The sequence below is a fragment of the Vanacampus margaritifer genome, chromosome 4 (genome assembly GCF_051991255.1).
Source record: "Vanacampus margaritifer isolate UIUO_Vmar chromosome 4, RoL_Vmar_1.0, whole genome shotgun sequence".
In the NCBI taxonomy this organism is placed as follows: domain Eukaryota; kingdom Metazoa; phylum Chordata; class Actinopteri; order Syngnathiformes; family Syngnathidae; genus Vanacampus; species Vanacampus margaritifer.
The window spans coordinates 13,793,192-13,813,533 of NC_135435.1; the positions used below are offsets into that span (position 1 = coordinate 13,793,192).

General features: G+C 38.2%; 1 protein-coding gene across 8 annotated transcripts in view; it reads left to right on the forward strand.

The window, feature by feature from the left end:
* The window catches only part of plekha7b (pleckstrin homology domain containing, family A member 7b), a 72,590-nt gene that overhangs the window by 24,520 nt on the left and 27,728 nt on the right, over nt 1–20,342 (forward strand). For all 8 annotated transcript variants that reach the window (XM_077563354.1, XM_077563353.1, XM_077563356.1 and 5 more), the window contains exons 4-8: nt 10,425–10,508; nt 14,737–14,836; nt 15,784–15,888; nt 16,850–16,922; nt 17,250–17,350. In XM_077563354.1, coding sequence (XP_077419480.1) covers nt 10,425–10,508; nt 14,737–14,836; nt 15,784–15,888; nt 16,850–16,922; nt 17,250–17,350 — 463 coding nt within the window. The remainder of the gene's footprint in view (nt 1–10,424; nt 10,509–14,736; nt 14,837–15,783; nt 15,889–16,849; nt 16,923–17,249; nt 17,351–20,342) is intronic.

Here is a 20,342-nt window from a genome sequence, read left to right on the forward strand (position 1 = left end):
ACCCGGAGATTTTGTGTGTGTGTGTGTGTGTGTGTGTGTGTGATTTGTTTCGGATGTTGAGGGATTATGGAGATCAGAGATCAGAAAGATAATCTTACCACGAACATATGCAATTTGTGTGAGCGTGTGTGGCAGTTGACAGGAGTGTGTATGTGGATTGAGCGCTTCAAATCAGACAGGGTCATGTTGCAGACGAGTGTGTCCTGTAGAGGACAAGACGAGACATGACAGACCTTTGCGTAAAAGTGGCACTGGCAACTTGCAGGTAGGCGGCGTTTGATGAATTTAGTACATGTGCACGATTAGCCCGATTGTTCTCCATTTCTTTCTTCTTAATGACATTTTGAGTCCCTGTTTGAATGTCATTACTTAATCATCAATCATCAGAAGTATGATGCTAGTTCACCATATCAAACTTGCTGGAAATTCTGCTGACAGTGCAGTGATTGTTTGCTCGTTAAGACTCCTACACATGGGTGGAGCTCTCCTGAAGGGACTCAAGGGTGAGTCGGTCAAATTTAAATGAAATACGGCTTGGCTGTATTTCTCGAGGGTAAAATGTATTAAGTGTTCTAAAATAGACCGTTTTTTTTCTTTTTATAATAACGGACTGTCACACTAAAGTAATATTAATAGTAGTATATAGTGTTTTATGAAGGGCAGTTTAGTAAATTTGATTTGTATACAATATTTTCACATTTAGTTACCTCACATAACACCCTGCCTTGCCTTTCTGTCTTTTCTCGTCTTGAGCTTATTGTGTTCAAGCCCACTGTCTATTTCCTGCTGGAGATTTTCAGCTTTCCCTCTTTTCCAAGCACTTTGCATCCCCTTCTGTCCTACATTGCACGCCTAAGCGATTAGCTGTGTTTGGCTTTGGACTGTTTAGCTGCAACAGATGCTCAGGATCAGAGATTTGTGAAACTGACAAAAGGAAACAGTATGGGAATAAAACAATTCAGATTTCTGCTATATTCAGTAACTAAACACAAAGTCATCTCAAACTGCAGAGTGGGACTTGGTTCAAGAGGAACCGAGAGGCACCTTCATCAGACTTGCTCTTGATTATTATTTTTCCATCAACCTCTGTCTACCATCAAATAGTCTGCTGTCAGATCCAATTTGCAACCTCATTTTTTCATTTTTTTCTTTCTCTTTTTTTTTTTTCTGGAGAGCTCAGTATTGTTCATTCGGTAATTTTACCGATTTGACATGTCATCATCATTGCTCTCTCTCTTTTTATTTAAAAAAAAAAATAAAAATAAAAATAATTTTTTATTTTTATGTGTATGTGCATGTGCGTGTGTGTGCGTGCGTGTGAGTGTGCATTCATTAGTTCACCTAAAATTTATTTAAAAATCCCATACCGTTCACCTAAACCGAACACTTCATAACCCAGCCAGAGCCGTGAGGCCGTCAGGAGACCCGAGAAAGGACCAAAGCAAAGAAAGGAAAGTGAAATCCAGCACCGACCAGACACCACCCACCACCATGCAACCTAACTTTTTTCAATGACAAGAATCAATGTGATAATGTCAATATATGGGTGTATAACCAAGACATCAAAAAATGTGCTGCAAATCAAAGAAAGTGAATTCATCAGAAATATATGTTTGATTTATATTGAATGCTGACTGAACGGTTGCTTAGACTTATTGTATTTTGTATATTAGGAGCACTCAGTAATTTGTTTAGGTGATAAATGCTGTAAAAGTCTCAAAAATCTTTGTAGAAGTCTTTGCATAATTCTATCTGTTCTGACAGTATTGAAAACAGGACCAGATGAGATGACAAATTAATTCAGTCTCTATCGTCGAGTTTATCTTCAGCGGACCACAAAGCAATCGTGCATTGCAGTCACAGTATGTGCTTTTCTCAATGTGAAATATAGAGCCAGAATAATTTAAAATTCAATTCAGATCCAAAGTGTCGCAGGACGTCAGTTGTTGCTGTTGTCCTGCTAACTTTCCATGAGATGATGCACATGCGATTTATCCTCCGTTCTCGTTTAAATGCCGTTAATCTCAATTACATTCTGACCTATGGTACAGTATATCACAGATCATGGAGGTGAAAAGTCATTCTGTTACTGTTAATTAACCTGAGATTTCCTGAGGCCAGTGTGCCTTTATGTCGGTGGGTTTGTCGTCTGAGACCGGCCCTGACCTTTATGGCGCTTGGCATACTTCAAAACTATCTATCAGGTCAAAGTTCCTGTAAAATGTCTTTTTTGACACACCGAAAATAAGACTGTAATTGTGGCAAATTTGATTGTTAAAAAAAATGGCAAGTATAAAAAATGAGGCTTTAAATTAGTGAAAAAATCTCTGCGACACTCACAGCCCCACAACGAGGCACTCTAAAAGCCATGCCCAAATCCCTGTCCAAACACGGGCTATTGTCGGACCTTTTTGTAGGGGGAAAAAAACTATGCAACCTCTCTCTGTATGGCATGCGTGCGCTCACCTTGACAATAAGGCGCTCTAATTTGGCCACGACAGCAGACTGTTTGAAGGGAAGATTTATTTTAGTGGTGTAGACAATGAGCATAAATTGCATAGAAAAGATGGATGGATTATAGTTGTTGCAAAAATGCAGTTAAAATATATATATATACTCTTTTGAAGTACACCCACTCTCACAAAGTCCTATTTTCTATGACTTACAATGCTTTGATACTCAAGCTGCACTTCACTGCACTTTTAGTGGCTGTTTGTGGTTTGAGAAGCCACAAACTGTATTTCCAGCAGTGTGTATAAATGTAATTAAAATGTCTATTGTGAATAAGAACTTCAGAACGAATTTCACCCTGAGCATAAACATAGTAGCATTCATAATTTGCTGAGAATCCAGCCACTTTACAACTCCGTATTAAGCGTGAGCAGTTAGCCGGCTGCCTTGCTTGTATTTGTGATTGCTTGTGTTTTTGAGCGCACCACCGGGACGACAATAAAATGTGATGTGTCAGAAGGGTGGGTGTGCCTTGAATGTTAATGAAGTGTTAGCCAGGACTTCTCTTTCAAATCGTGCCAAACCCTTCGACCGACTGTATTTGAGACACCGGCAAGCTTTGGCACATGTTTTGGAATCTTTGCCTTTCGCTACAGCTGCAAACTCCCTCAAGCGTTTTATATCTCCGCCAAGGAGGTGCCGTTATCATTTCAAGTGGTATTGATGTCGCCTTAGATTGCATATATTAGCAGACAGATGACAGAGTCGTAAATGGCTGCAGCCTCTGTAGAAGAGCTGCTAGTGGTGATAATGACAGTAGTGAGTGACAGTGGGTCATTATTTGATTTGCAATAGAATCAACCAGGAAGGATGACTGGAAAGGCTCAAATGCAAGGCTGCGGTAAAACTGATGGAGGTCGGGCAACATGTGCAAATTTGGCTGCAGAATGCTTATCTGCTTAATGGCTCGCTGAGAGACGGCGTGCACTATTATTAAGGCTGATTTCATTCAGCTTGCTTGACTGGATGCTGCTGCATGATGCTTTGGGGTATTTCTCCCACACTCACACTGGGTGGGCTGATTGACTAGAACTTTGCTGTTGTGCATGTGTGGGTATAGCACTGCCTTGTTTTCATGTATTTATTTATTGCTATTTGTGACAAAGCACAGCAAGTGAGAAGCTTAGCTGCGTTAAATAGCTGTTGTTGGGTACAACGTTGATATTTGATTTGACTCATTGCAAATTGAAACAATAACAATATGTTCTTAGTAACATTGAGCTACACTATCCGTGCAAAGTGAACTGCAGTGTAAGGGCTGCGACCTGGCATGAATAGCAAAAATCCACGATTGACAGGCACCCCCGCCCAAAAAATTTATAGATGCTACAAGATGGTGGCAAAGCGCTACTTATTTCTAAATGAAACTCCTCAACCCACTTCAACATAGTTCCTTGTCATCGAGCTGCCACAAGATGGTAGCAAAGGGCTACTTTTGTATTAATAAAAGTCCTCAACTCACTTCAACAGTTCATTGGCATCAAGATAGCAGCGTAGGACTCCTTTTGTCTAAATGAAGTTCCTCAACTCACTTCAACATAGTTTCTTGGCACCAAGATAGCAAAGTGATAATTTGAATGATTTATTCAGCAAATAACAGCGTGTATGTTCCTTTCAAAAGTCTGCAAATAGATAAATATATGAATGCCCAGACATGAATAAGTATGTAAGGGTTCACTGTAGTGCAGGGGTCTCCAACCTTTTTTTTCCACCGCAAGCTACTTTTAGAAAAGCAAAACAGCAGCGAGCTACTCATGTTTCACAGCATTTATTTTATAGCCACATTTTTATTTGCCTTTACTTCAAACCCAACAACAGTGGTCACAAAATGCATATGTTGGCATAAATGTGCCAAAATTATGCTGAATATGCAACAGATCACAAAGTCACAGTTTGGATCGGATCGGATCGTTTTTCGGATCAGCAAAAAAAGCCATAGTATTTGTCTTAATTTATTTTGTAAAATGCTTTTGCCCATTAAAAAAACATAAAAAAACCCTAAAATGTCTAATATAGCCGATAACGATTTAAGAACACAACGTGCAATATGAAGCAGATACATTCTTATTTTATACATGGTCCATGTGTAAAATAACAAAGTATTAATTTTAACCCACCGGTCACAATTGTGATGGATCTGGGAAAAATTTGGGATTAAATGGGTTAAATGGAGAGTGAATTACAAAGTAGCCTTAGTCCAGAATAACGCACGCAAGCCAGGCACCAGCTGTCAAACTCATTTATGTTACGAGCCAGGCACTCGTTACTAATGCTAACAGCTAGCTGCTAGCCACTAATGTCGGAGATTTGTGCCATGCCACACAATGACGACGTAATTAACTAGCGGTTTCTTAGTGTCCTAAATTAGCGATTGAATATGAGTTCGGGATAGCGTTGTTTTTTATGTTTGTCACAACTATATGATGTCAATAAAAAGTATGATAAAGAAATCCTAAACGTCGAAAAGGGAAGTCAAGGTAGCCATCACACCACGACTTCAAAGTAAAAGTCTACTAAGGCTATTTCCATTGCCATCAGTGCATTATTTAGTCAACTTTATTTTGAAGTTAGCCTTGGCTATCTGTCCGTGAGCTAATCAAACTACGCCACGAGCGACCGAGCTACTGGTTGGAGAAGCCTGCTGTTGTGTATATCTAAATATAAACTATATTTGTGAATTTATGCGTAAAATACTCTGCTTTATTTATTTATTTATTTTCCATCTTATGCCTCATATTGTGAAGATGACAACTCAATAAACTGAAGGAATTTCTCCAATTGGACTGATTACACATAATTTCTTGTTAGATGTCACTCAAGGTTTATCACAACTTACTCAAAATATATAATGGTTCAATGTAATGATGATGATGGTTTATGAGGAATGTCTTTTTTTTCTTTTCTTTTTTTACACATTTCTTGTTATCATGATTATACGTAACAAGTGTAAGAAGACTAGGTATCAAATAAGCAATACCATTTATCTATATTTGGCAAATCCCTAAAACTTTCCTCCATGAATTACATAAACCAGAAAAAAACAAAACAAACCTCATACCATTCAATATTTACTGGAAGCTTGTGCTGGTACCACCTGCCCCCTCCACCCGCATACCTCAGCCAGGATTAGTTTGGAATTCCTTATTAGCATAGATCACAGGTCAATGTGCCTGATAAACGAGACCTTGCGGTGCCCTGGCCTGAAATTGTAAGTTTATTCATGGGTCACTGGACTGCATAGTCAACTGCATCTTGGGTGGATTTCTGTTTATTTAGCCAATTAAAGATCAATATGTGATTTAAGTGATTGCCTCCTGTTGAGTTCATTGTGTTAATTCCTTTCCTGACACCGGTGAAGAAACACAAGAAGCTTTTAACCCATTCACTGCCATTGACGGCTATAGACGTCAAAAATTCATTTGAACTGTTTCTATTAGTTTCACATTTTTTTCCACTTTTGTTAACAAGAGTATGAAAAGCTCGATTTTTTTTTATTGTACATTTAGAACAGATATAACATTTGTGATTATTCGTGAGTTAACTATTGAAGTCATGCGATTAATTACAATTAAACATTTTAACTGCCTGATGCCCCTAAATTTTAATAATATTTTCTTCTTTTTTTTTTAATTAGGGCATCAGGCGATTACATTTTTTAATTTTAATTATTCACATGATTTCACTAGTTAACTCACGATTAATCACACATTTTATATCTGTTCTAAATGTACAATACGTTTGTTTCTAGGTTTTCATACTCTTGTTAACAAAAGTGGAAAAAACGAATAGAAAATAGTTCAAATGAATTTTTGACGTCTATAGCCGTCAATGGCAGTGAATGAGTTAATGATATTACTTTGACGAACGACTCGCAGTAAAGAATGTTCTCTAGGGCTACATTTCACACATTAATGTCCAATACTTTGAAAAGTGGGAGTGTAGACTTGTGTGTGGAAGTAAAACATGGAGAAGGAGGAGGATCTGCTAAGCAGCTGAGGTATTCCCCTGATGGGAGGCAGTTGGATCTTTATCATCCCGGACCGGACACTTTGAGGCACCACGTTGCTCCGATTCAACAGACCTTCGACATCCTACACCTGCCCTGATTGTTTTGAGAGAATTCCCTGGTGTCCGACACCAGGTGAGATACGGTATCGGTTCTAGTAGGGGTGGCTATTATGTGTTATGATGATCAGATAAACGTCATGTTTGTGGTTGACATGAGGCGTCTCAGTTGTAACTGCTTTTAGTTTATCGTGTAGCCCTGCACACAATACGCTCCAAGAGCTGTACTGAAAAATGACCTTTAAATAATGCTGAAGATGGTGAAGTTATGATGTCGTGCCCTGCAAACCACAATAATCAACATAATAATTTAATATACTTCCATTTATGGCAAGCAAAACTGAGCATTATCCTCTTTGTGAAGGCAGCTCAATAGAAACAAGGCCTGGCGAGTGTACACAAAAGCTTTGAACTTTGGTTTATGTTTTACTTTGACTGCAACACACCTTATTTTCCACCAAGGAATGCATCTTACGATTGTAATGTACATTTGCACTGTGAATGTAAACAGTGCCACGTTGAGAAATGTGTTCATGAGTCATCCTCCTCCGCTTATGGAAACAAACTGACTTAAGTGGTCTGTGTTTCGTGTCCAGCAACATGATGACGACAGTGGCTGTGTCCGAGAAAGAGCATCGTGCGTAGGGTTGCTAATCAAATTCAATTTGGTCGTCTGCTGGGAAAAGCGCAGAATAACTACTACAAAAAATAAATAAATAAATAAACAACTTGATCATTAGGTGTCAAGAACAGTTAGTATTAGTTCAAAGTGTGAGTTGAATTCCGCCTTGACTAGTATGTTAATGAAAAGAATGACGACGGGACGCATGAACAAGCACTTGAAATAGCTTTAGACTTTTAAAGTTAAACCACAGATTTATTGTATTTACAATATTTTATTATTAAGGCTCAAAATGTATGAAAAGTACTGTAATGGATATTTCTAAACTTTTTTTTTTAAAATTACCACAGACATGCATTACAGCGTGAATGAGAGGTTTGGTTTGTTGGTTAGTTAGTCATCAAAAACTGCAGAAACAATTTTCATGGAAGTTTAGTACATAAAAAACATTAAAACTGACTGCAAATCCAAATGGATTTATATGCCGTATATAGAATACAGAAATGTATCTTTTCACACACAAATTATTCTTAGTCTTAAGGCATTCTTTGGTTACGAGTTTCTTCTCTTTTCAATTTTTAGAGAGATTAATGTTTTTTTTTTTTTTCCTGGGAGATCTCAGTATTGATCATTTGAAATGTCATCATCATTGTTCTCCTTTTTTTTTTTTTTTTTTGTTGTATGTGTGTTTTTTTTTTTTTGAGAGATTAATGTTATTGACTAGCAGTTGGGTACACGCTTCTGAAATTTCAAAATTGCTCAAATTATTTTACTATGATGTCATTATTATATTATATGTTGTTATTAATAATGATTGATTTTCACTTTTGAAGAGACACCATATTAATGATTTCTCACAATACACAGTAATTAGGAAACAGATAAATATTAACATACAACACTTTATTTCTATAAATCTCTACCAGTGTTTACATTTTGAAACGATCACTTTACAAACACCCCAAAAAAAAAAGATCACAATGTCCTACCGCTGGTGAGCTATTTTTAGAATAGGCCCTCGGACTACTCATGTGGACCACATTCTCTATTTTGTTCTGTCGCCAGTTTATTTTGGGTGTGATTCCACCTTCGACCACTAGATGGCAGCACACTATTTTAATCCATCCATTTCCTTAATTGCTTGTCCTTACAAGGGTCGCGGGGGTGCTGGAGCCTATCCCAGCTGGCTTCGGGCAGTAGGCAGGGTACACCCTGATGAACTGGTTGCCAGCCAATCGCAGCACTATTTTAATTCACACGTAAACCGGCGGCTTTTATTATTGATTATATATAGGAAGACCCAACCTTTTCTTAGTGTGCAGTCACTCCAGTGTACAGTGAACAGTGAACATCCACAACACTCCATTCTGTTGGTTAGGTTATCTGCAAGGAGTTGATTTTGCCGTTAGGGACGGCAGCGCCACGAGCGCTGATGAAGCTGGCTGCAAACAAATAGCTGTACTGTGCTGCAGTGTTGCCGCACTAACTGGGGATGCTGCGAATTCCGTGACAAATAGTTCAGAAGTAATGCGGCTGAAACAAAAGCCTCAAAGAATGCAGCTTTCTAATTAATGGGGATGTGTTGGCGGTGCAGTGCTCGACAGTGAATCCAGTGCAGCTCGGCCCATGATGAGTTGGTACCAGGAACAAGCCTGGCCCAGTGCCGGTGCATGATTTGTGTATACAGTAGATGGGCACATGGGTTTGTGTGTGCGGAATCACTTGGCATCAATCCTGTTCAATATGTTGTCTGAACTTTCCCAAAATGCCAACTCATAAATCTCCATGCGGGAGGCATTATTGTATGTTTGTATCATTCAACACTGCTGTTGTTTTAACCCATCACTGCAACACATCAAGTAATCTATTCACCCCCAGTGCATTTTAAGCGGCGAGTGTGCAAACATGTTTATCGCTGATATTTTTCATGAGGAGCATGATTATAGAAAAGCCACAGGAGCACTTGTTAGCAATGTTTTTAGTCAAGGCTTATAAAATGAAAGTTATGATTAGGAATGAAATATTACCCCTGGCTGATGGTGATTAAAGATTAAATGGTCGGGGTGCTGGGCATAGCAAACAAGCCGCCCTGCTTACATTTGGTGGCATAAAATGGTGCGTATTGAAAAACAGTTTGGTCCTAATTCAAAGTAAAAGAACCTTAAAGGATTTGGTGAGTCGATTGGCCTGCATGCTCCCGTTATCTTCTTTTCTCGCTACTAATGTGAAAGATACACATGTGGGATTCTTGTCCTGAAAAAAATCTGTTCTCAAACGTTTTACACATGGTGCTTAAATAGAAATAAAGATTAAATACAACTGTATTACACTTCTAGGAGGAAGTCAACCTTAAACATTTCTTGACAATAATATGTTTTATGTGACCTCACTAGTCTAAATATCATATTCCTGGTTAATATTTCGTTAGTGGATTATGAGTTATGAAGCAGCCATTTTTGTCCATCTCAACTGACTGAAGATGACATCACAATTGTTCAGGCAACGACCAATCACAGCTTACCTGTTTTCTGAAGCTGAGCTGTGATTGGTTGTTACCTGGGACCTGAGAAACTGTGATGTCATCTTCAGTCGACGGCAAGTGGCAATATGGTCGCCCCCTGAGATGGATCAAAACGGCTGGATTTTGCTTCTTAATTCATATTCCATTAACGCAATATTAACCAGAATACCATATTTAGACTAGTGGGGCTGCATAGAGGATATTACTGTCAAAAATGTTTTTGGGGTTGAGTTAAATACAATCGTGAGTATGACTTACTGGATAAAAAAAAAACATGAATCATATGTTTGATTGTATTTTACGTTTTAAATGTTGTACATTGGAATTGTATTAAATCCAGAGATTCATTCACGAGCCACACTTTGAGAATCACTGATTTAATGTACAGTGTGTGATGTGCCACATTTTTACATCTGCTGAACGTTGAATTTTTTAATTTAAGAATACATTATATGTGAAAACCTTTAGTCTAGCAACAGCATTCTGATTAAAATGGTGGAATAATTAAACAGATGAATTCATCATGTTGGCAATATCGCCCTCTGCCGTCGGCCAAAAATAACGTCACAACTGCTGCTACCCGTACCCGTCCGTGTATGCTGTGCACATTTTTGGCAAGTTTGGTTTCAAACCATCATGTCATCAATGTTGTCTGTGCAAGAACCCGATTCCTTCATCGACATTTCTTTTTCTCTTCTCCTGCAGCCACAACGTGAGGTGTACATCATTTCGGCACCCAGTTACCGGGCAGATTTCTCCCGAAAACACCGAATACACGCTACAGGACAAGTGAGTGCGTCTTCCAGTTCAAGGTCAGAGAATAAGAGATTCAAATTAGGCTAGGAAAGAGCCTAGTCAATGTTTAATCACCTGGAACAAGCACAGGAGAAGCTTTCAATTAAGAGTTAATGAGAAAATTAGTACAGCCACGCAACACTTAGAGCTGGTTGTCAAACTTTACATAAAACATCACCTCATAAAATACACTGTGCTTAAATAGAGGAAATCACTAAACAACAATTAAAATGTATTGCCTGTAACAGTATATAAAATAATAATAATTAGATGGGAAGTCAACCCAAAATTGTCATTACAATATTACTAGCCCCACTCGTCTAAACACAGAATTCAGATTAATACTGTATTGTGCTTGTGGAACATAAATAAAGCACTCATAATACAATAAAGCGTCCTTCTGTTTTTGCTGCATGACCATTAAGTACCACAACAGAGTAGCCAGCCTTTATGAATAAAGAAATTGTTTACCTTTATTTTCCTTTCCCTTAGTATGGAACGTCTTGTTGTGTGGCAACTGGATTTACCGCCTTTTATGACATTGTCAGCATGTAATGCTTTCAAAGCCATCAAAGCCGCTTGATGGCTTCACAGCACAATTAGAGCCATCTTTTTTTGGGCGCGATTATATTCCAGTCGGCAGGTGGAACATGAGGCGCATGCAAGATGATTGAATGTTGTCTGCTCGAACAGCACAAAAAGTGACGAGGATTGATTCGCATTCTCAAGTTTGTAACGTGTCAGGTGAATGTCCATCATGGCTAAGCAAGATGTCCGGCAGCCAATTTTCACAACGTCGATATTTATACAGTAAGTGCAGTCTAAATAATGGCAAGCTACACAACCCTTTTTAACACATCAGTCAGTTTGTGTTAAATGTTGTTCTCATAGAAGCCAATTTTTGCTTGACTTGCAGAATCTTAAACTTGCATCATACATACCGTCTTCTGCTAGAAAGCAAAAGAAGCTACTAGACCAGCTGAATTTTATTTGAATTGAATCAAACACACTTTAAATGATGGCAGGAGTGTGCTAACATAAATTGAAGGGTTAAAGTGAGTGTGTAATCTTTAGTGCCATCTAGTGGTAAACTAATAATTCATTCAATTTAAAATCCCACTTGATTGATTTCAATAATATGCAAAAAAAAAAAAAATGTTATGCAATCGTAAATGTAGTAATGACAAACCTAACAAGATGCTGGCAAGTATTGCCGCCATCTTGCTGCTACGGGATCCCGTCCCTTGTCACCTTCTACTATGCTCTCACAAGCCTTTACTAGCTTTACAAAAAAAAAAAAAAATAGCTTCTCCCACTAGCTGCTCGTTAGCCACTCCAGCCTGTGGCTGCCATTTATGCTTAGCTTAGCTGCTACTGGACCAAACTGATCAACAAGAGAACAAATCAATGTTTTGATCAACAAAGACCATTGGGGAGATGAACTTTTGCATCAATCAACAACTTGATAAAACACAATTAGATATGTGACGGATTACCACTTTGATTATCTGCATCCTATTGCATTCTGGGAACGGGAATTAATAAGCTTCGGCTTCATCCCGTCAGCCCTTTTTCTTTTCGGGTATAATTGTATGTGAAAAGTGAATGTTGTAACTTGTAAATTGTCTCTATTATTTTCCGAAAGGAAAAATTAACAAATAAAAACACAATTAAGTTAAAAGAGGGTGTGTGCATACTTACGCAACCACACTATTTCAGTTGGTTATTTTTTACCTCCACTTTAAATGCCCCCCCCCCCCCCCCCCCCTACTGAGTTGTACATGTTTTAGGCAACATTTATGGTAGACAAAGTTTGTAAATAGTCTTTTTTGAATTTTGTTTTTATTTATTTATTTATTTTATTGGTAGCACCAAAACTTGATGTGTAAAATTTTTGTATAAATTTTCATACTCTCGGGATGGCAGCTATGGATTCATTTATTTTGTATATATTTTTTAAAATGTTTTATGGTAAACTACTACTAATGAGGAGGAAGCAGGTTTCTCCAGGGATTAAATGACTGTAATACAAAAAAAAGGTTTCCCGTGAGAACACGTATTTGGCTTACCAACAGCTTCACCAGTATATTTTGGCCTTTTAAAATTGGACTCTTTTATCAATTATCACACAGATAATTAGCTTCTCAGCTAAACCATCCATTCAAGCGCTTTTCCTCACAAGCGTCTAATGGCACAAAAAGGACCAACATTTAATATGATCCAATTCCCATTATTGCAGTAGGAAATCCAGCCTTGGCCGTCTAACAAATGTGAAATATAGCCCCTCTTCAGCGCACACGCCACAACAAATCTCCGGGGAAACTATTGCAATGACAGACGTGGTAAACACTAGCGGGTGTCACATAAAACAGCCCCCTTCATATGACAGCAAACATCCCTGGAAGAGGAAACTGCGGCAGTGCAGATCGTGCAGCAAAGAATAGATAGCAAATTGGATCTCGCTTTCTGCGCTCGTTCACTCGTACGTCTCCAGCTTGATAGTAGGGCTGCACACCAAGCAGGAAGACGTGAAAGTTTATTTTCACCTCGTTGTGAAACAATGCAGGAGCGTCGGTGGCAAAAAAGAAGGAAGTGGGTCACGCATTGTTTTCGCTCGTGAGCTCACTCAAATTGGGAAGTCGATTTCAAAGCAATGGACCATTGGAAGTCGTATAATAATTTGTTACTGTACTTTTTTTCCATGATGGTTACCACAACATTCTTCGAAGCTTTTTGTCTTCAGCAGGATTGATTGTGGACGTAGTTAAAGTGTTAAATTGCAGCTTCATCTCTTAAATATCTATTTCATCTTAACGCTAGTGTGTTTGTGTCAAAATACATTGACATTTGCATAATCAATGCACATGATAAGACCACTGATGTACGAAATCAATAAGGCTGATGGGACAATGTCATGCAACCACCACTACAAATCAATGATAGGCCTTGCATAGCAAGTATTTGGAAATGCAGTTTAACGGCTCAATCCAAATGCTGGATTAAAAAAAAAAAAAAAAAAACTTGTGCACTTTAGTGATATATGGAGTGTGCTGTTTGTTCTTATCAATGTCTCCTCTTGGCGTTATCTTGCTGCATGTTCAATGTTCTCCCTGGACTCCACCACAAGTGTCACTGGTGTCCCGACAGGCTGTGTTGCGTAGGCCAGGAAATCGTCACATCCGTTTGGCCAGAAATCTGTATTTCAGTGCAGTTAGTCAAAGGAAATAAGCAGAGGTGGCCAAAGTATGTATTATACTTTAAAAAAAGGACTCAGGTCAAAGTAGACGTACTGATAAACTCTGCACTTAAGTATAAGTAACATTAAAATGTTTAAACCGCTGGCAACAAACGTGAGTACACCCCTTGGTGAAAATGTCCATATAAGTTAAATATTTTGCACGACCAACATTATTTTTTCCAGCACTCCCTCATTTAGTTCACTAGAGCTTTAGTGATTTCTTCATGGTTGCACCTGAAAAAATATACTTAACTCATTCACTGCCATTGACGGCTATAGACGTAAAAACTTTATTTGAACTATTTCAATTAGTCTAACATTTTTTTCCCACTTTTGTTAAGAGTATGAAAACTTAAAAAAATAATTATTGTACATTTAGAACAGATATAAAATTTGTGATTAATCGTGAGTTTTTTTAGTTTATCAGGGGCAGACAAAACAAGTTTTACTTCTTTCTGTCCCCTTTCATTCTTTTGCTTTACTTGGAATTTGAATATTGTTTTTTATTGTCTTTTTTCTTTTAAAAATTAATGAAATAAATTGATTGATTGAGTTAACTAGTGAAGTCATGCAATAATTATGATAAAAAAAAATCATCGCCTGACTCCCATAATTTTTAATAATCTTTTCTTTAATTTTTTTTATTAAAAATAAAATAAATTTATATATTTTTTAAAAACGAAAGAAGAAAAGATTATTAAGAATTAGGAGCGTCAGGACATAAAAAAAATTCCCATAATTAATCGCATGACTTCTCTAGTTAACTCATGATTAATCAAAAATTCAAAAATCTGTTCTAAATGTAAAAAAAATAATAATTCTAGGTTTTCATACTCTTGTTAACAAAAGTGGAAAAAATGTTAAACTAATAGAAATTGTTCAAATTAATTTTTGACGTCTATAGCCGTCAATGGCAGTGAACGAGTAAAATATAGTAATGGAAATGAGACTGAACACTCACGTGCTGCCTTTTGTCAACCGTAGGATCGAGTCCCGCATGTCCAATCACCGATCACCCAGTATGGTCACGGAGTCCTCCAAGCTTGTGACCACAACAGCAATGGACGTCACTTCGGTGTCAAAGGTGAGAGGATTTGTCCCGAAAAGTATTTCTTCTTTTGTATTTGTTGCTTTTTAATTGTTTTCTCCACTCTGGGTGACAAGAAACACAAATGTTGATAAAGTGATTTAATCAACTCTAGACGACGCTATCTTCATTCTGATTAATGACCACATTGTTTCATAATTTAGTCATGTTTCCATACTTAATTCAACAACTGGATTGCAACACAGCAAAAGCAAAACTTACAAAAGTCACACCATAAAAACTTTTCGCAGATTTTTAATCATCATTTAAGATGACAGATTTTTCGCTATATCGTGGGATTTTGTGGTGGTCATTTTTTTCCACATGGACAAGCAGCAATACATGCGTACCAGAAGTAAAGATTGTATAAAGTACATCAAAGAATTGATGATCACGACAGACAGTAACAAACCCATTCATACACTATATACATGAGGTCCAAGTGTTTACAGTATAACGCAGACTGACTAACAGGTTAGCCAGGTAACACCAACTCTACGCTTTTACTTACTTTACTGACTCCCACGTCACTCACCAGGTCAGGCCCCGCCTTTTAAAGCCACATGCATACTTTTACACACAGTGTTGTTGGCCTTTTTTTTTTCCACTAAATCAATACTAGGTTGTGTCACTGTAGTTAACATACACTTTTCTATACATACACAACAATACACCTCCTGTTAGTGAGCCTTTCGGGTAGACAGCAGGTAAAAGAAAAACCTGTGAAAAGTAATTAAATGTCACACACTCTAGAATGACCTCGTATGGTTATAAATGGATGTGCACATCCTTGGTTGGTTCAGTTCTCATCTTGTTGTAAGGCCATGACACTTTTTGCAATCTACTTTTTGAAGGTTAATACACTCCAACAGGTAAAGCACGCTATTGTTTTTTTTTTTTTATATGTGATCATAGCATCTTAGTTTATCTTTGTGTCCTTGCAGGTATCGAGAAGTCTGAGCAAATGTCATAGTTTTGGCAAGCGGGATCAGGCTATTAAACGGAACCTCAACATCCCGGTGGTAGTGAGGGGCTGGCTCTATAAACAGGTGACTGATCATGGCATCTAGGCACAAAAAAAAAAATGTCTGCAGTACTTAGCATGAAAGCTAATGTTTTGGAACAGTAGTTCTCAAACCTCTCACACCACCCCGAAAAAAATACTTTTCTCCAAGTACTACAATTATGACCAACGTGTACTATGACAGACTGTAGTAGCTTGGCAGGCCCAAGTGTTGATCAAAAATATGGATGAAATTGTTCGCAAAAATGATCTATTATATCGTAAGCCACTCTCTGAGCAACTGTGATGTTATTTTTAGTTGACAGCAAGTGGCAAAATCTGAGCTGGACAAAAACAGATGGATTTTGCTGCTGATGAATTCATTTACCACAAATGCAATATAGAAAATAATGGCGTGTTTGGACTAGTGTCGGTGCTAGTACTGTCACTATTGAATATTTTTAGAATTATTCTATCGATTAATCAACTAATCGGACAAAAGCATTTTCCCCCCTTGTTACTGTTTATTAACCATTGATTGGTGTTTATTTTGGACTTCGTATTCATGTAGTGATTAAAAAAAGGGATATTGATGTTGTACTATGTTACCGGTTCGGTCATTCTTTTCCTAAGTCAAAATAGATGTTTGTGTTGAAATCAAAAGATTTAGACAGTTTTAAATAAAAAAAAATGGCTCCAAACGATAAAAGCTGATAGGTGCAGTCAGAGAGTCAGAGAATGCATCAATGATGTAGAAAACCTTTTTAAACAGCACAATTCACCTTTAAAAGTTAAATACAACTGAACTGTACTGTAAAAAATAAATAAATGTACTTCTCACTTGACATTTCAAGGTCTTTAAATGTGTCTGTTTCCCAATTTTGCAACCTTCTCAGGGTTTCATTGTAATTCCCAACCTGCAATGCATCATTAAAATGCCATTGAAACTGTTATTTTGTTACGTTGCTAACCCGTAAACTCAGGCGCATTTCCCTGTGAACTTCCAGGACAGCTCTGGAATGCGACTCTGGAAACGAAAGTGGTTTGTGCTGTCCGACTTCTGCTTGTTTTACTACAAAGGTGAGTGTGAACCATTTTTGATATCAGATTTACATCTATATATACGGGTAGATCTTTTTTTTTTTTCAACTAATAAACAAACTCCCGAGATGCTACCATGCACCTCTCCTCCCATTCTGCTTGCTCAATAACGGATAACGCAAAGGCCTCGTAGCGCCACATGGCCTCGCTCATACAGTTGTCACCCACGAATTACAGCACACTTTTCCCGCCACTCGTAAATCCCAAATCTCTTGTGAACATCGTAAAACATCTTGGCAGAACTCAGCGTTTTGTGTGTTTTGGGCACAATTACTGACATGTTTGTGTGCTTGCTCGTTGCTTCAGACAGCCGCGAGGAGACGGTCCTCGGTAGCATTCCTCTGCCCAGTTATGTCATCGCAGCAGTTGCGCCCGAAGACCACGTCAACCGCAAATATGCTTTCAAGGTAACAATATTTCTTCTTGCCGACGTGATGGTCAACACACAGAGTTACCGCTGCTACCAACATGGCCACAAATTGATACACGACAAATAGAAATCTTTTCTTTTTTGTTTTTTTGATCTAATTGAGCAATTTAAGTTTGATTGCTTCATTTTTGGCAAGGCTGACTAGTATAGTATTTATTTCCATTTATTTATAGCATATTTGTCAGCCTACCACTACTGCTTTTCATTACTGTATCACATTTAAGCACACTATAGAATAATGAGTTAGTAGTGAGTCAAAATTCTGCACTAGGTGACATCTGCTCACTAGTAGTGACGCGCTGTATGTAAACTAGTAGGAATTTATTACATCACTACTAGTACGAGACTAGTAGCACCTAGTAATGTTTATAATTGCCTATAGAAGCCACGGGATGGCGGCAAAGCCCTACTTTTGTCTAAATACAGCTCCTCAACTCATTTCATCATAGTCCCTCGGCAGCGAGGTGTCACTAGGTGATGGCAAAGCACTACTTTTGTCTAAATGATGCACTTCAACGTCATTCATCGGCACCCAAGATGGCGCCAAAGCAACACTTTTATTGCTTTGGCTTGAGCATAAACACAGTGAATACTAGATGAATCTATCAAACCAGAGTGTTGTTGCTTTCTGTTGTGCTGAATACGAAATGTGGAACAAGAAATATTTTGCTAGCACGTCAGTGAACGAGCTCGGAGGAGTTCTTCCAGATGGTCGGGGTCTGGTTGTTAACCTTTTTTTTAATAACCCCCCCCCACAACCCCCGTGATGGCTGTCTCTGCTGCAGTGGATCTTTTACGTATTCCAGGCATGATTCCTGCATGAATTAGCATACGTACAGTACGTCAAGCACAGCAGACAGATTTTTTTGCGCACTGATGGAGGGCAGGAAGCAGAAACATTAGGGTTTTATTTTCGCTAATTGTGCTCAATAACAATCCGGTTATTGTGAAATAAAGCAAATTCACACTGATTTTGTAATGATGTGAATAATTGCAACGAGCAGTAATACTGCAGCAAAAGTCAAGTTTGAACAGGTGAGTGTGATGTATAACATTTAAAAGCGAGTTTCCTTCCAAAGGGCGGTAAATGCATTCATTTCTTTCCGCTCCAGTGACAATGTTCTATACTGTACCTCGCCTCTGTGGAAATATAGTGACTGAATATTTGATGTAGCGCTGCAGCTGTAGGCAATTCTATGTTGTACTTACTGTATTGGACTTACTTGTTGGATTCACATGTAGTGTATGTGCCTTAAACATCTGAATGAGTCACACGTGCCTTTAAATGTCATACTGTAACGTGAGTTAATTGCGCAACTGGGAATATACATGATGGATTGTTCTTGCTTCCTTTCCCTGCAGCCTGCAGTTAACTGCGGCTTATATGCAAAGTGGAAAACTTTTTTTTTTTTACACCTATGAGAAATCATCCATTTAATTGTATATAATTCATAAATATCCTGACGACTCACAGTGTTAGACTGCAGCAAAAATGTATAGTGAATGCTGTGTTGGATGAAGACAACTAGAAATGATGTCTTAAACATTAGAATCATCATTATTGGGATTTTCTTTTTCTTTTTTTTTTGCGTGTGTGGGACGGGTTTGATGAAAGTGTAATTAACCAAAATGTCCACTAAATAGAAACTGAAATATTAATTCAAGCTGCACTTATAGACTCGTTGTCATTTAACTGCCAAAATAAGTGACACAAATAACTGTAAAAAAACAAAACAAAAAAAACCTTAATTTTCTAAGGGGCCAACTTGCTTTTATCGATAAACACGTGTCCCCTGACCTGTCAAGGGAAGTTAACAGTCTGAGCCGCTTATTGTTTTTCTTTTTTAAATTCTTTATTTATTACTCATCTTACTGTGTCTCTCTCATCCCCTGTTGGTCAATTGCCTTCCATTGTGACCGGGTGTGTGCGCGGGCGGGCGGCGTGAGTACTGTTCTCTCTGCGAGCGGCGGTCCAAGCTTCCTGTCTTGCATGAATACTGTACGTATTTGATTTCACTTCAGCATCATCACCAGTGATCTTCGTCACCACGCGATTCCACCTCATTCTTCCTGGCGTACAATGCGCATTCCCAAATGCGCATTAGTAGCGCGTTGTCGTGAACCAGCAACATGCGGTGCGTCGATACCAGAGCCCTTTGGGGTGCTATTAATTTGAGCAAATTGTTTTTGCCTTATTTGGATGGTGACACATTTGATATTGGATCTGCACTTAAGGAAATTGGATCAGCAGGAAAATGCAGTGTCAGTGCTGGAGTGACATACACAGTGTTTGCACTATTTACCAAATATGCTAATGGCTTGATGATTCTGGTTTTCTTACAACGCAGGGCAACAAAGGTTTAATCGAGTTAAGCAGCCGCCATCAACATTAGTGCTCCCATCGGCTCTGGTCTGTGTCCTTGTCATGCTTTTTATCGTTCATCATTTTGTCATTGTCATTATGGAAAAGACCAGTGGTGGGAAACTTTTTTTCTTTTTCTTTTTTTTTACCGTACTCAACTCATTTAATGCCAGTCAAGTCATTTTCAGAATAGACAACCTCGAGAGTGCTAGAGTCAACAGAATGGCCTGTCAGCCGTTAGTGGCTGTTCACATGACAACCTCACACATACTTTTGCTAATTATGATAACATATACTCTGTGAATTCTATACATACTGTATGTGTTGCCTGTCCGAGTGTTTGTATTCAGATTGTCCGAGTGAAAGCCAATATTAGTGTTACAGTGCACCACCACGGAAGTTAAAGTCCCCCCTTCCTCCCGCACACTGTAAACAATTGGGAAAAAGAGGTGATTTCATTTCAAAAAGGGTAACTCACTACCCTCTACTGACAGTTTTGCGTAATTACCACTCAAAGGTTTGGAGAACTGCACCAAATGTTTTGATTTGAAATCGTTTTTGCGTATATTCTTTACATGTGTATTTATTTTTTAAATTTCTTTTTAAG